At 43.9% G+C, this 16,528-nt stretch overlaps 1 protein-coding gene across 4 annotated transcripts in view; it reads left to right on the forward strand.

Annotated features, from left to right (window-relative positions):
• Positions 1 to 16,528, forward strand: part of hdac4 (histone deacetylase 4) — a 148,316-nt gene that overhangs the window by 85,036 nt on the left and 46,752 nt on the right. For all 4 annotated transcript variants that reach the window (XM_085135190.1, XM_085135189.1, XM_085135191.1 and 1 more), the window contains 9 exons: positions 877 to 1,053; positions 1,135 to 1,280; positions 2,721 to 2,871; positions 5,076 to 5,196; positions 6,930 to 7,048; positions 12,597 to 12,725; positions 12,837 to 12,943; positions 15,884 to 16,003; positions 16,271 to 16,481. In XM_085135190.1, the coding sequence (XP_084991316.1) occupies positions 877 to 1,053; positions 1,135 to 1,280; positions 2,721 to 2,871; positions 5,076 to 5,196; positions 6,930 to 7,048; positions 12,597 to 12,725; positions 12,837 to 12,943; positions 15,884 to 16,003; positions 16,271 to 16,481 (1,281 nt within the window). The remainder of the gene's footprint in view (positions 1 to 876; positions 1,054 to 1,134; positions 1,281 to 2,720; positions 2,872 to 5,075; positions 5,197 to 6,929; positions 7,049 to 12,596; positions 12,726 to 12,836; positions 12,944 to 15,883; positions 16,004 to 16,270; positions 16,482 to 16,528) is intronic.

A 16,528-nucleotide genomic window follows, 5' to 3' on the forward strand; every position in this document is an offset into this window, starting at 1 on the left:
GCATGTTTTATTCAAAGATCAAGGCACAGAATTTGATTTTTTTTTTCTCGTTTCCCTGGTGTGCTACTTTTTGTGTGTAAGCTGCTGTGTTGTTTGCTTGTAGAGAACTAATCTGATTGCACTCGTACCCTGAGCTGTTGCATGACAAGCAGGGGTGTTGAAGCAGGGCATTACCTTTCATTTATCACGGGGCCCTGTGCGACCTCGCTGGATTATTCCTATAAAGCAGATTAAATGATGCAGACTGAGTAAATCATAAAGGAAGCAACAAAAACAGATGGGTCTTTACGGTTTATTCCTGCCTGCTAATATTTTAACACCTTGTCGTGAGGTTTAAAAAGTCGATTCCTGCGACCTTTTTCTTTACAGTGGCACGTCTGAAGTTGTGACGGCTGCGACACAAGCAGTTCTGCTCACACACACACACGGTAACAAGGCGAAACGCAGACGCGCGCAAATCCTTGCTGTGAAATTCATGTTGGGGTGGGATGGGCGGTGTTTTCGCTCTCTGATGTTTGTATGGATTTACATAAACACGTTTTCTCCCTCTGCCGCTTACACTGATGCTCTGATGATCTCCGGCTTTCAAAATCTCAGACAAATTTTATGCTTTCGCTGTGTCCCTAATGCTCTTATCTGCTGTGTACAGCTATAAAAACAGACTTAAGTTCTCAGTGCTACGTTACAAGCAGCCGCGAGCACTATGAAGTGTAATGATGAGTGCAGCTGGCACGGCCAGAGAGTTTGGACATCTGATGTAACAAGTGTCCGTCTGTCTCATTTGGATCAAAGAGGACATGATGTAAGATGATCTTTAAATAGTTACAAATTTAATGTGAACATATAATAAAATTTTCTGACTCCCTGCTGTTTCAGTGGACGTGAGCACAGCGGCGCTGCCCTCCACCGCCACAGCCATCCTTCCCATGGATCTGCGCATAGTGGACCACGCTCACCACCACCAGCAGCAGCCCTCCTTTGGCTTGGTTCCTCCACCCCACCCCACGCCACCCACCTCCACGTCTACTGAGACAGGCCGCGGACCAGTCATTAGTAAGTCTCGGCTTATCTTGCGGCATTCCAGCCCGTAGATGTAGATGCGCTGAGTAATCGCGTCTCCGAAACCTCCCACAGGCCAGCAGGAGCAGCACCTGCAGCAGGAGCTGGTGGCTCTTAAACACAAGCAGCAGCTCCAGAGGCAGCTACTCATCGCAGAGTTTCAGAGGCAACATGAACAGCTATCACGACAACATGAAGCCCAGATGCAGGAGCATGTCAAGGTGAGGTGTTGTGATGAAGATGGAGAGGAGAAAATTTCCTCTCCTCCCTTCTGTGTGCGTGTGTGTGTGTGTGAGAGAGAGAGAGAGAGAAAGCTGGATGGGGGTGAGGCGGGAAATCTTCCTCGGATACTGTAGAGCTGTACTCAGCAGAAATATGCCTCGTGAAGGGCAAACAGAAACAAATTGAATTTAAGTGTGTGTGCTGGTGTAATCTGATCTAGTGCTGGTACGTTTTTCAGCAAATCACCCAGCTGAAAACCCCCCCAAAAAACCTGACTGTGTTGCCATGACCACAAAACCAAAAGGTAACAACGACTGTCATTTTGGCCTGACTGCATCTCTAACGGGCGTAGCTACCTCGATGCCACCCGCTTTGAACCTGGATGTGACAGCAGAGTGACCGTGAAACCCTCTTCCTTACTGGCTAGCGACACACAGGTCGTTACAGGTTGCTTGCCAACAAGCATATTCCGGATAATCCAATATAAAATAAAATAACAAAAATGTCCATCCATCCTTCCATCCATCCATCTTCATCCGCTTTATCCGGGGCCGGGTCGCGGGGAGCAGCAGCCTAAGCAAAGAGGCCCAGACCTCCCTCTCCCCAGCCACCTCCTCCAGCTCATCCGCGGGAACACCAAGGCGTTCCCAGGCCAGCCGAGAGATATAATCTCTCCAGCGTGTCCTGGGTCTGCCCCGGGGCCTCCTCCCAGTGGGACATGCCTGGAACACCTCACCCAGGAGGCGCCCAGGAGGCATCCTTATCAGATGCCTAAACCACCTCAGCTGGCTCCTTTCGATGTGGAGCAGCAGCGGCTCTACTATGAGCCCCTCCCGGATGGCCGAACTTCTCACCCTATCTCTAAGGGAGAGGCCAGCCACCCTTCGGAGGAAGCTCATTTCTGCCGCTTGTATCCGCGATCTCGTCCTTTCGGTCACTACCCACAGCTCGTGGCCATAGGTGAGGGTAGGGACATAGATCGACCGGTAAATTGAGAGCTTCGCTTTTACACTCAGCTCCCTCTTCACCACGACGGACCGGTGCAGCGTCTGCATTACTGCAGCTGCAGCCCCAATCCGTCTGTCGATCTCCGGCTCCCTTCTCCCATCACTCGCGAACAAGACCCCGAGATACTTGAACTCCTCCACTTGGGGAGGAGTACAAAAAGTTTCAGTATGACCCCAAATGAGTGACTGAGCCCATAAATTCATCAGGAGAGTGTTTACAGAGAACCGTTTCCCCATAGACTTCTGTAGGACTGGAACCACAGCTGTCGCCCCCTTGTGGCCATTAAAAATAATGCCATTCTATATTAGCTTTGCTTTTCAGACTCAGTCTTTCTTGCTGTCTGTGATGTTATTTATTTATCTGCAGATCACCACGGCTAAGTCTTTTCAGCTCATACTGATTCTTCTTTACTCTCCTCGTCCTTCTCTCAGCACCAACAGGAGTTACTGGCGCTCAAGCATCAACAAGAACTGTTGGAGCACCACAGAAAGATGGAGCAACAACGTCACGAGGAGCAGCTGGAGAAGCAGCAGCGGGAACACAAACTCCAACAGCTCAAAAACAAGGAGAGGGGACAAGAGAGTGAGTAGCGACTGCCACAGAGAATTATTTTTAAAGAAAGCGACCAAGAGATCTTCATCAAAAATGTGCACAGCGTTACTGTAAGAAGGTAACGTATGGCCAAAATAGTCAGTTCGGTGCTTGGATTTACTCCGCAGTGGGATCAAAGGTGTTATGAACAAAGTCTTCGTGTTCGACCGAGCGCATATTTGCTCTGCTGTGCGCTGCCAACGTCTGCTGTACCTGTGCAGAAACACTGTGTCATATTATCACAGCAGGTGTCAGAGGAGCTCGGCCCTCGCAGCCCCTCTGTCACAGCACCTGCAGTTACAGCACAGCAGTCAGAACAGCCTGACCTCACACATTCACCGCAGGGTATATCATAATAAGACAGCCAAGACAGGGTTAGAGGGGCGAGACGTCGTGCAGAAAGACATGTCGTCAGTTTTTCTACAGGCGGACTGATTGCGAAATAAAATGACAGCAATAAAACTGAACCAGGCAATGTTCTCTCTCTCTTTTTATTCCCTTTAAACATATTTCTTGGTCCAATGCTGGTCTGGTATCATTTCTTTAGACATCCTTGCATCAGTTATTTAATCTCTGTACTCACCAATAACAACTGAGACAGAGCAAGATCATCTCTATTGTTTCCTCTACTCAAAATATTCGAAGTCTCCTTTAAAATAAAATGTAATTCCTTATTATTTTAGCAGCATCAAGCTAATTGTGTTTCTAATTGTTACAGCTAAATAGTAAACGTATGAAAGACTCACTGCGTAATTGACTTTGAATTTCCTTGTTGAATGGCACTTTGTTTATAAACTTGCCCTTTCGGTGACATTTCTGAGCCACACTTTACTAAATTGCTTCTCCACTTATACTTGAATCACTCTTGTAATATAGGAAGTATGCATTCATCCATGCTGCTGTGTGTTTGTGCGCATTTTCATGTCTGTAAATGAACAAAACGAGGTTTTGGATACGACCGTAAACACAGTTTAACGAGGAGGAAATGACTCACGTGTTTCTGTATTTGTACTGATATAATACTAGAATATATATATACATACAGGGGCGATCGTGGCTCAAGAGTTGGGAGTTCGCCTTGTAATCGGAAGGTTGCCGGTTCGAGCCCCGCATTGGACAGTCTCGGTCGTTGTGTCCTTGGGCAAGACACTTCACCTGTTGCCTATGGTGGTGGTCAGAGGGCCCGGTGGCGCCAGTGTCCGGCAGCCTCGCCTCTGTCAGTGCGCCCCAGGGTGGCTGTGGCTACAATGTAGCTGCCATCACCAGTGTGTGAATGTGTGTGTGAATGGGTGGATGACAGGTTGTGTAAAGCGCTTTGGGGTCCTTAGGGACTAGAAAAGCGCTATATAAATACAGGCCATTTACCATTTTACATACACAGTGTATGGACCCCCACTTTTCAGAGCCATTATTTTTTTCCAGTAATGCCCTTTTTCTCAATCATTCTGCGCTGAGCAGAGTGAGCCTACAGTTTGACGTCTATGGAAAAAGCATTGGGTTGCAAACAGAGGAAGCTTTGTTAAGTACTGCACTAAATTGCATCGAAGGCAGTCTCATAAAAGCCAATTTGCTTCAGCGGCAAAGCAGACATATTGGGACGTCAGCACTTCCAGCTGCACTATAATTTAGGGAACATGTATTAGCTGTTGTCATTTTCACACAGCGAATTTAGCACTTCTGCTCTGAGGCTCGACACGTCACCTGTTATCACTCCTACTGTCACATTCTAATGAAAACACACCTCGACTCTATTCTCTACGTTCTGAAACCAGTTTTTTAAGCCCGGCTTCCCTCGCTCTTCATCTCTCCCTCCCTCTCACCTGCCTCTGTCTCCCTCCCTTGATAATTTGTTTGTTGCTGTGAGAGGAGGTTGGTAATTGAGCAGAGACCAGGAGCAGAGTGAAACTCGTGATGCACGTCTTCGAGGCAGGTTACGTAGCGCTGCAATGGTCTCAGTGGGATTTCAGTGACACTCTAATGCAGGATTGTGCACTCTGATTGTAGAACTCAGATTGCCATTATCTGTCAAAGTATGAATGGATGTAGTTATAATCTTCCTAGTGTCACAGACTGGATAATATGGCAGCAGCTCACGTAGGGCAAAAGTTTCTTTGTGTTTTGGTTGGGAAGGACGTGGCGGTGCTGAAAAATGTTCGCTTGCTTACTCTTCTGCCCGTCTCTGTGTTGCTGTGCAGGTGCAGTCGCCAGTACAGAGGTAAAGATGCGACTTCAGGAGTTTGTCCTGAGCAAAAAGAAAGCCTTGGCTCAGCGAAACCTAAACCACTGTCTGCCCAGTGACCCACGCTACTGGTATGGGTGAGTGTTTTTGTTTTTGCACACGTTCTGCAACAACTACGTCACAATTTGTGGAGGAATTCCTGAATCTGTTTGGCTGTGTAAGTAGTGAAAGTGAATTTCCGAGTGTTGCATGGTTTTTTTTGCCAGTTCATCTCAGTGAATAAACATTTTACTACTTGACCCAATTCGGTGGAAAACTGATAGCAGATTAAATTCCATCTTATTGCTGTTTTGTTGCTGTCTTGACACAAAGTCGGTTTGAAGATGGTGGCTGCCCGCGAGTAGTCACAGACTTCCTCCACCTTCAAACCAACCATTTCAAGTTCATTGCACACGGAAGTTGCAATGAACTTGTGGTTATGCCACAATCTCCAACTACTGTGTTCCTTAGTGTGACTGTACCATTGTGAACGTGGTGCCGGGGTTACCACGGCCCATCTGTGTGGAGTTTTGATGTCCTCCTCCTCCTTCTTCCTTCTGAAGTCAAACATTTTAAAGATGAAAGAATTTTAGAGCAGTTTCTTCACACGGGTCAGGAATTAAATGACAATCCCAAACCCCTGAGCCCTACAGTGATGGCTCTGTTATACCGTGGTACACTTTTCTACTTCTGATAGAAATCAGGATGCGACGTTTTGGATTAACATGTCATTAACAGCTCTCGCTGCCACCATCAGACTGGTCTTTCATACATCAGGTGGTTTAATACAGACTTTGTAGATTGATTAAAGTGAAAATCCTTTATGTTGACTTTTTAAAAAAAAATTCACATCAGTATTTCAATAACTTTAATATTCAGAGCTATAAAACATCAGCATGTGATATTTCTCGTGCATTTACAAGAGTTTGGTTGCTGCTTTTTTTAATTTTTTAATTTTTTAATTTTTTAAATCTGAGCAAAAAAAGAATCCACACTAGGAAAAATATCAAACATAAAAACCAGTGATGAGCAACATGAAAGCCTCTCATCATCCTGGCTTTGCAAACATGGCGAACCCCGTGGTGTTATGAACTCCTGTTGTGTAGGCGTCTGTCATTGATGTGCTTTTGTGTTCACATCAAATTTCCAACATCAGCATTAGCCTCTCTGAGTCGAGCTGCAGAGAAAACGTTGAAGCGATGAGGCTTTTTTTTTCCTGTCAGTGTTTGTTGTCAGTGATTGACAGCTAGCTCTCTTTGAGGTGTGTGCGCATGTTTGAAGTGGGCAGAGAGAAAAGACAATGGCACCTCTCCTGTGCTTTAAATATTTGAAGAGGCTTTAAGCAGTCAACCATTTCTGCCAAGGCAGGAGATGATGGAATAATCAGGAGGACTGCGCTGCCAGTCGCTATAAATCACGCTTATCACGGTTTCCCCTTTCTTTAGGGTTCTCTCCGTTTGTTTGACCTGTTGGCATTCTCCTCACTTCTCTCATGCGTGTATTCCCTCTCTGTTTCACCTCTGTCTCTGTGCATTTTCAGCCCGTTTACTTTCCTAAAATGAAAAATGGAAAAAAAGGTTTTCAGCTTTCAGGCTTTGTCCCTCTAGCTTTACCTCTTTCTTCCTTCCGCCCACATCATTGTCCACGCTCTGACGTGTCTAGCTGACTTTGTAGAGAAGACACAAGCTTGTGTGTGGGTATGCGAGTATCAAAAGTCACGTATAGTAATTGATTGAGCTGGGAATGTGTCGTGTGTACAAAGCCGGCGGAGCAGAGTTTCCACATGTTTTTAATCGTCTTTTTTGTGATGTTGTTTGTTTGTTTTTTGCAGAAAAACTCAGCATAGCTCTTTGGACCAGAGCTCACCTCCACAAACGGCACTGTCGGCGTACAACCATCCCATGCTGGGCACATACGACTCAAAAGATGACTTCCCTCTCCGCAAAACCGGTACAGAAGGCTTTGCTGAAGTTGTGTTGATTGTTGACATTCCCCACACTTCCACAGTGCTGCACTGATCTTCCTTTTTCCTCATTTAGCAACGTGAACGTTTTGTCTTACTTGTTATCAACCACATGAAAAATTACGGGAGCTCTTAAAATCGTTGTTTAAAAAGATAACAGGGAAGATTGAAGATAATAGAGCCCTCTGTTTGCTTAGTAGTCCGTTAGCTTAGCATTGCGTGAGGACTGGAGGCGGAGTCTGTCTAGATACACACTAGATCAGGGGTGTCAAACTCAAATACACAGTGGGCCAAAATTCAAAACTGGAACAAGGTCGCGGGCTAACGTTAATAGCCATAACGTTAATAGCGGGCCAAATTTGGCCCGCAGGCCAGAGTTTGACACCTATGCTCTAGATTTTGCTGTTTTGGGTTTGTTTTTTTTTACGAAAAGCCAAAGGAGAAATGACAACAATGGGCAGGTTGTCAGGCAACCAGCACAAACTCAAAGATAAGACACCTGAAATGGTTCTGAAAAAAACATTTGTCTTGGTTTCAAGGTCTTACAGTAAATGTGAGTGGAAACATTTTTGTTTAAGGTCAGCTTTTACTTTGAAAAACTCTGTAGATTTTAACTCAGTCATTCGGTCACACGTCTTCACAGACACCGTGGATCGCTCCGGTCAACAAAACAGCACTGAAGGAAATGTAAAACAAACTTACTGCCTTTTGGTTGCATCAGATTCTGTCCATCTGTCCATAATAAGCACAGCCAAGCTGTGATTATTCACTTAGCGTCAGCAGCTGCTTTGGCCGTATCACTGGCTGCTTTCACAGCTGGAGGCCAAACTCTGTGTACTCTGCACTCTTGCCCACCTGCTGCGCATTGGAGGCAGCAATGATTTTTCCTGGCACGTAAAACTCACACTGCGAGTTTCAACTTTCAGGGACACTTTATGTAATTCAGGAATTTTCCCCTAGAGAAATATCCACAACTTAAAAAGTCTTCCCACTGAGCACTGACACAAAGCTTAATGAGGAGTTAATTATATATCAGAGCGCGCGTGCAAAGACCTCTTTAAGATAAGCGTTTTGGATTTTAAGGTATTTCTGCTCGCGCGATATAACCAGAGCGAGAGATGGAAAACTCGATTGCGTATAGACATACAGATACGGCTACTGAGGAACTGTTGTGTCAGAAGTGAGCAGGACTGGCTGAAGTGAATATGTGAACTGTGTTCGGAGGAAGTGAGTGAAAGCAGTCGCCGCAGTCGTGCACTCTGCTGACGCTGGAGCTGTCACACATGACGTTTTTGCCCTATTATGTTCACTGAATGTGCATTAAAAATTATTTTTTGACAAGCAAGTTCAGGCACACAGTATATTCCAAAAGGGGCTCATTGTCCAAGTATGGAGGGCTTTGTGGTGATGACTCTTAGAACACAGAAGGCCACTTTGAATGCTACGGCAGGAAGTCTGCAAGGCCTTCACGACAGAGGCAGACTTGTCATGCTGACCCCATTCCTCCCTGTCTCTTTCATACGAGATCACACACTGACATTCCCATAACACACTTTGCACTAATGCCGAAGCATGCAGGATATCCGCATGCAATTCAGAACTTTCCTTTTTCCTTCTTTTATCCTGCTCAGCTTTACATTTTGACTCTCCTTTATGAGCTGCATGTCTCTGGTGACTGTAGTCAGGAAGGTCACATCCTAGCTTTGAGTTTAACTGTGTTCTTTATTGCTCCTATCTAACCCCAGGATGAACACTTAGCACTTCTACATATTAAACTAAACAAAAGGTAAATCAAGCAAAAGACTGACTGTTTGTGATGTTGCTGGAATGTGAATTGGTTGCGCTATGCTCTTATGGGTCGCTGTGGTATGTTACAAATGGCGGTAAAATAGCCGAATTGTAAAAATGACTCCATTCTTTCATTCTCGCTTCTCATATACGGCTCGGCTGTCGCTGGTTTTAACAGTTGTGTCTCCCCTGAGAAAACCTCAGTGTTTATAATCAAAGGGAAACTGTTGGCGAGCTCTTTGGTGTCTTATGTTCATATTTATTTAATGTGCCCGCAAGAAATCTTTTCTTGAATTATGGTTTTTAATCACAATGCTGTCTTTTCGTGCCATAAAATGGCTTTAGTGAACTGCTTAATCAAAGTCGATTGACTTTATTTTCTTTTTATGTTTTGTAGAACACATGCAAATGAGACAAAGGCTTGTCTATATGTCTTTGTGTCTGTGTCCATCTAATCCATTTATCTAATGTAGATCCACATATGATGTTTCTCGGAAGCTCAGTTGATGAGTTTCAGCAAACTGATCTATTGATTTCCATAAACCTCCCTCCCTTTCCTTGGCACAGCAGCACGGCTTCCCCTGGCTTGACTCCTTTAGTCCGGGACTCCTCTCTGTCAAAACAAATGAGCATCTGATCAATATGTTTTAGATCTGAGAACCGGTTTCCCCGTCACCTCCCTATTAAAATATTAAATACCACATATGCAGATGTTTAATCTGAGATTTAATGGATAACTTGAAGTGTAAGGGATCAGAGTTTTTGTCCTGTTCCGTGAACAGAAAACCATCAGCACGATTCATATAGCCACGTGACGTCGGGGAGTCTTGATGCACGGTCAAGCATCCAGGTAGGACGTTTCTAGAATTTCATCTGGATGTTTTGAGGGGGTGATAGAAGATATAAAATGTGCTTTAAATTCAAATATGTTATGCCATATCACATTTATTATGCTCGGACTGTTGGTTTTTAAAGTATGTGTTATATAGGTTATAAAAGTCCTTCTGGTCCCATCTATTATCACACCTACAAGGCCACACAGTTATGCTGCCTAATGTCCTGCTCTGGTGGGAGATGATCTAAATCTGAAAAAAAGAAAAACAAAATCGAGGCAGTACTGTAACAAGTAGAGCTCCAACAAGCAGTGTGTCCATGAAGAGTCAACAGTAAGGAGCAGGAGAGGAAATAATTCCAGAGAAATGGGCTCTTAGACTAAGCCAAAGATCGAAGGGCATGGATGGAGGTGAAGGAGGCACAAAAGGCTGCAATAAAACGCTGTCATCAGCAGAAAAAAACCCAGTCTGGGCCCTCTGCAGCGAGTGTGTTCGCACGTGTGCACACTGGTGTGCTTCTGCCCAGTCGGCATTAACACCCTTCAAAGTCACTGTGTCCTGAGGTGAACACTCCCATTGTGAATGGTGCCCAGCAAAGACATACACCCTGCTTCACCCTCCTTCCTCGTCTCTTTAACGTCCTTCTAATCTCCAGCTTGTCCTTCGGTAGCGGTCGCACACTAGCCGCTCCCTTTAGCGCTCCCTATCGTAATAACTCTCACACACACAAAAACCGACCTTGAATGCATCTCTCTTGTGTCTGCTGTAACTACCTTTGTGGTTCTTTCTTCTCAGTTTCCATCGCCTGGCTGCTCATGTACACAATCTGCAGACTAGAGGGATTTTTGATTGCAGAAACTTTTTGGTCTATTTTTAGTCTGATTATAGTTCAAATCCTACTGACCAATCGTGTTTGAGCATGCTTGCAGGGAGGTAAACGCTCCAGTTTGAGAGCAACAGAGTGGCTCAGAAACATCGGCTAGCATCTGATGACTATTTAGCTTTTTCTTAGTTATTACTAATGTATCAGTACACATAAACAAGCAGAGGCATGTGACTCAGTCCACAGGTAGACCTGAAACTCTGAGAGGCACTTTGTGCATTAAACTACTTTTGATGGAGGTAGATCAGCTCAGTTTCTCATAGATTCTCAGCACACGGTTATCTTAATCTTGCCAGTATTTAAACGAATAATTGAATCGTGTTTAAACCAGACAGAGTCAGTGAGGCAAACCAGTTATGTTGAATGCTTTCTTTTATGACAGCTACAAACTTCATCAGTGAATGCTGGCATTCATACAAAGATAACACTGATATTGATTGCCTTTTTTAATGGCTGAGAACTACACAAAGGCCAACTTTTGTTCTGTTTTGTTGATTAAATCTTTAAGATTATTAAAGCAGAGAAAGTCTGACGTGCAGTTATTATCGTTTTTCAGTTATCATTATCGTGACAGCACTGAGAGAATGGTCAGGCTGTTCCAGTTCAGCATGTCATAGTTTAAAATAAAACTTTAATGCACTGCGCTCCTTTTCTCACAGGCTTCACTCTCCCAGTGTCTCCCCCTGTTAAACTAATGCATAGCATTTTATCCTCACTCTCCCTGGGAGAGTCTTAACAAAGACTTTGGACAGTGCCCTCCGCTAAGAAGGAGGTCTTTTTTAAATAATTGACTTTCATAAGTTCTGCAGCACTGTTCCTCTTAAAATTGAGAGTGCATTTGAAAAAGTACTTAGACATTATAGATTCATGATAGTTTATCTCATCCCCGCTGACCAGAAGGTATAATGAAAGCTAGCATCTCTTTGAAGTACATTAAAACTTGGTGCATTATCCTACTTTGATTAGCATTCTAGGGGCCAGAGGGTTTGTAATGACCCAGAATAATTCTTCTGCTGCAGAATAAATCTCCACATTACACAAAGAATCAATCGCTTCCACTTGGCTGTACCAAAAAGCCCCGCCTCCTTCTCTGAGGCTAATGAATGAGGCATGGTCGGTTTGATACTAGGTCATAGGGTCAACTGGTGGTCAACCGTCCTGCTTTACCGAAATGAACGGAAGGAAGCCAGTGGAGGAGAGAATAAAACTGCCTGTGTTTGGTAAACTGCCTACGACAGAGACACCAAATGTCAGGCGCTGATCGTGACATGACAGGAATCTCGGATATACCGTACGCCTGCCTCTGACAAGCCTCTGCACCTCATGTAGAGCTTTCCCACACCACTATTCCAGAACAGGAGCATCGGTTTACAGACAGAGCCACACACAGCATTTGCGTAGAAACCTAATTGAAAACACTGGCGGTTTTCTTTTCATTTTTCGTATTTGTATTAAATTGGAAGTGTCTGGCAACAAGCAGTGTTCATTAGCAGAGCGTGGAAGGCAGCATCATTAAGCGTGGGGTCAAGGAAACTACCATTTGGCTGCTTCCCCTGGTGTTGCACCGCTTCCCGCTGTCACATCGTGATGGCAAACCTCCGCTCCCAAATATGTGAGCCGGTGCATACAGTGTGGTCTATAGGGACAAGCTCATTAGCACCGCTACACGCCAACAAACGAGCTCCCACCCGTGTGACCCACAAATCTGAGGGCCAGACTGCCAGGTTAGAGAAACTGTGTAAACTGTAAGTCATTTATGGGGCGAGCTTGAGCTGTGACACATTTTATTTTTAGAAATGGTGCTTTAGTTGGAAATTAAAGGCCTCTAGCCCTGTCGCAGCTCAGCTATTTCAGTTATAGACATTACAAACAGACATGAGTTTAAGTCAAAGAAAGTCTGATTTACTTTAGGATGTAACATTTTAGCGTCTTTACGTTACAATATGAAATGCTTTGAGGTGACAGCTGTAGTGACGTGGCACTAAATCGTTTAAACTGGATTGAAATGTGTGGACATTTGTGTCTTTTCAGCCTCTGAGCCCAACCTAAAGCTTCGTTCTCGGCTAAAACAGAAGGTGACGGAGCGTCGCAGCAGCCCTCTGCTTCGTAGGAAAGATGGACCCCTTGCTACTGCTAAGAAGCGTCCCCTAGACGTCGCTGGTAAGGACTCCTGTCACTGTTGTTTTAAGGTGCTATCACAAATAGTAACCCAGTTTGATGCATTTCAGTGCAGAAAGGTGATTCATTTTTTATTCATTGTATGTACTCTAGAGTCTGCATGTAACAGTGCACCAGGCTCAGGTCCCAGTTCCCCCAACAATGGCTCCAGTAACATCCCCACAGAGAATGGGATCACAATCTGCAGCAGTCCAGGAGAGGTAAACATCATGGCATCTCTAATTATAGCGTATGCACATGTGTGTTTGTGAAGCAGGACACCAGGATTTGCAGTGTTAATTTATTTTAATAGAGGCATCAGCCAGTGTAGCAGAAATAATGATGGATGATGATGGCAGCAGCAGCTGTTCTTCTCTGGGCGAGTAGCTTAATGTTGTTCGTGTGTAATTTACGTTGAGTAGGCTAACCACGTTATTACATTAATGCATGTAAGGTGAACTAGCAAACACCGTCGTAGTTACATGCGGCTGTCTTCTTGTTTGATGGCAGATACTCCCTTCACCCTGGCCAAAAAGGCTAAAATGACCAAAGAAAAAGAGGAAAACAGCTAAACATGAGAGGTTTTTGGACAAAGTTTGTGTTTTTTCCATTGTTTAAGCTGCTTCCAGCCAAGAGTGATACCATATATGCCCCATAGCTGCAGAAAAGGCTAACATTGTTATCTTTTTACAAAAAAACAGCTGAACATGAGAGGTTTTTGGACAAAGTTTGTGTTCTCCATTCTTTAAGCACTGGTTTGAGCACCGTTTAAGCACCGGCACCGTTTCAAAAGTACCGGTTTGGTACTGGTATCGGATAAAACCTAAACGATACCCATCCCTAACCATGACATCAACCTCTGCTACCAAAAGTGGTTAGCAGTTTGTAATAGTAAACTATACAGATGCACAGATAGCTGCTTATTAGTGATAAGTAACAAAAGAACATGATACTAGATTTTCACTCTTCAGAGAAACCTGTCGCTTCAAACAGCCGCACCTTTATTTCCACATGACTCTAAGAACATTTAACTGGGCGATAGAGTCTGCGTCAGAGGACACAAGTGTTCAAGGCCCAGAGAGACAACCAGCTTTCTTAGAAAAGGGTCTCACTGCTGTTTCAATAAATAACAGCAATGAGACCGAGAGCTAAATTCATAGAGTAATCACACAAAACGGTGTTATTTATAATACTCCAGGAATCAGTCCTAGATAATACAGTCATAATGTGTGAGTCATACAGGCTACACAGAAAATTCAAGGACAAATAACCCACATCACAAACTTTCTCAGGTGCAAAAATGGTGAACTCTGCACATCTTGAGACAGTTGGAGTCTCTGAATGTGGTTCCTGGAATCCCATTGACATATTTTTATTCATTCTGCAATTTTTAAGTGATCTCACAGTTCATAACGAGCCGCACGAGTGGATAAAAAACATGTTTTACATCCAAAGAGACAAGAGGGGTACTTTCAGAAGTCTTGCATGGGCTCTTCAGCTCCAAAATCATCAGGTATACGTCAGTGGCCTTCAGCCCACTAGGTTAGGTATACTCTGAAGTTAACCTTGTTGCTTCTGTCTCTTTGGGTCTGTAACCCTTTCATGACCGAACTCTGTGTAAAAGAGCCTGGACCACAGCCTGTCCCTGTGGTGTTAGGCAGTGTTGGTCAAGTTACTTGAAAAAAGTAATCAGTAACTAATTACTGATTACTTCCCCAAAAAAGTAATCCCGTTACTTTACTGATTACTTATTTTCAAAAGTAATTAATTACTTAGTTACTTAGTTACTTTTTTAAAACACAATTTACAACCTGAATAGGTGATAAAGCGATAGATCTTTCAGCCCAATTCTACTTTTTCTGCATAATCATCATACAAAATGTAATCAAATGGAAAAGTCTCTTTTTAAAACTTGTTTTATTCGTTTTAATCTTTTAACTTTATGCATCCAGCAAAAATTAAATTATATGCAACATTCTCTGACTGGAAGAAATTAGTTTAACATTTAAACCTATTTTCTGCACATTCCAGCACATAAAATAAAATAAAATATTTTTTGTGTTTACACTCAGTCTTTCAAATAGATGCAAGTAAAACACAGCAGAAAATAAATAAAGTCAAAGACTAGCGGTCCTTTTGCTCTATTTTCACCTGTAAAGCAGGAGTGAGGTAGGCGGAGGTTTACCCTGGTGCAGGTGTGCCGCGGTCAGTGGAAGAATCCGCGAGTTTCTCTGTGAGTTTCCCGTTACGTCGTAGCTACTCGGTGCTTGCTCGGAAGTTTAGGGTTTTTTCGCTGTAAAAAGAAGTTTTCTTCCCACGCACAGCGGACACTAATGTTTTTGTCACTTTTTATGGAATCAAACTCAAAGTAAGGTCAGTACTTCCACGCTTTAAACGCTGCACGCTCATACTCTCTCTGCACTCGATATATGATCCATTGTTGATCTGCACACAGCTGTTGTCACAAACGGCACACTCGCTTACATCACTGTCATGAGACATTCTCGCAAAAAATCATGGTTTTAGTAACGCAGTAACGCAGCGTTCCTACAGGAAAGTAACGGTAATCTAATTACCGTTTTTGCGATAGTAATCCCTTACTTTACTCGTTACTAAAAAGTAATCAGATTACAGTAACGTGTTACTGCCCATCTCTGGTGTTAGGCGAGGTATAAAAAGCTCCATACAGGTGACATATTGGGGAAAGTAAGTAGGAAGACCAAAAGAGTTGGTGCCAGGATGTAAACATGTTTATTTCTGCTATTCTGTTCTTCTCTGTGGACTCACGTGCATTTGATGCCAGCCTCAAGTGGCAGTTTGAGGAACTGCAGTTTTTGGCTGTTAAGCTTTGGCTTCATTCTTCACCTGCAGAGAGACCCACATCTGTTTAATCAGTGTCATCATTTAAGTCTTCATAAAGTCATTTTTAATTTTAGGGGGAAGTTGTGATTTTAGGTTAATGTTATATTTGGATTATTCATGCCATAGCTGTGGTTACATATTGTGGTAAATAGATTTAAATGAATCTAATATCCATGACTGTGTGCCCGTGGCTGTGTGTGCATTTGTATGTGTGAGAGAGATGGAAAAGTCTTGCACTGTACACAGCACTGTTTTCTTGGATCTGCACTGTATTTATGTCGATGCGAATGTGTCTGCAGACCTCGCTGCTCCAGAGGCTGGCAACACGGGAAGGGTCACTTAGCCAGCTCTCTCTCTACACCTCTCCCTCTCTGCCCAACATCACCCTGGGCCTGCCAGCCACAGGACCTTCTAGCACTGTGAGTCCATTTAAAAGAAAATACCACAGGATCAAACTTTTAGATATAACATTAGTTATAGCGAATCGTTCATTAGTTGTACTGTAATTATTCTCATCACTGTGGAGAAGGTCCATTGGTTAGTTTCCTTAGAAATACAATGGATATTACAGAGTCTGTAACTGGATTTGAACTTGTCAGTCTTGTTATTGCCTTCATTCTTTCCTTCTTTCCCCACCTTAACATCTCTTTCTCCCTCTCCCTGCCTGTGTCTCAATCTCTTTGTAGGTGGTATCGGGACACCAAGATGGCGAGAGTCATCTGGCATTGCCTGCATTGCAGCAGGGCATTCCACTGACCCCTCCTTTCCTGCCCTCCCACCTGCCCTCCTACTTGGCATCTTCAGCACTGGACAGGGAGGGCCCAGGAGGGGGCACAGTGGGTCACAACCCCCTCCTCCAACACATGGTACTGCTGGATCCAAGCCACAGTCCAGTGGGTCAGTTTTCACTGCAACATTTGCAGTATTTTTCTTTTTCTCTCTTT

This window comes from Neolamprologus multifasciatus, chromosome 16, assembly GCF_963576455.1.
Source record: "Neolamprologus multifasciatus chromosome 16, fNeoMul1.2, whole genome shotgun sequence".
NCBI classification, from domain to species: domain Eukaryota; kingdom Metazoa; phylum Chordata; class Actinopteri; order Cichliformes; family Cichlidae; genus Neolamprologus; species Neolamprologus multifasciatus.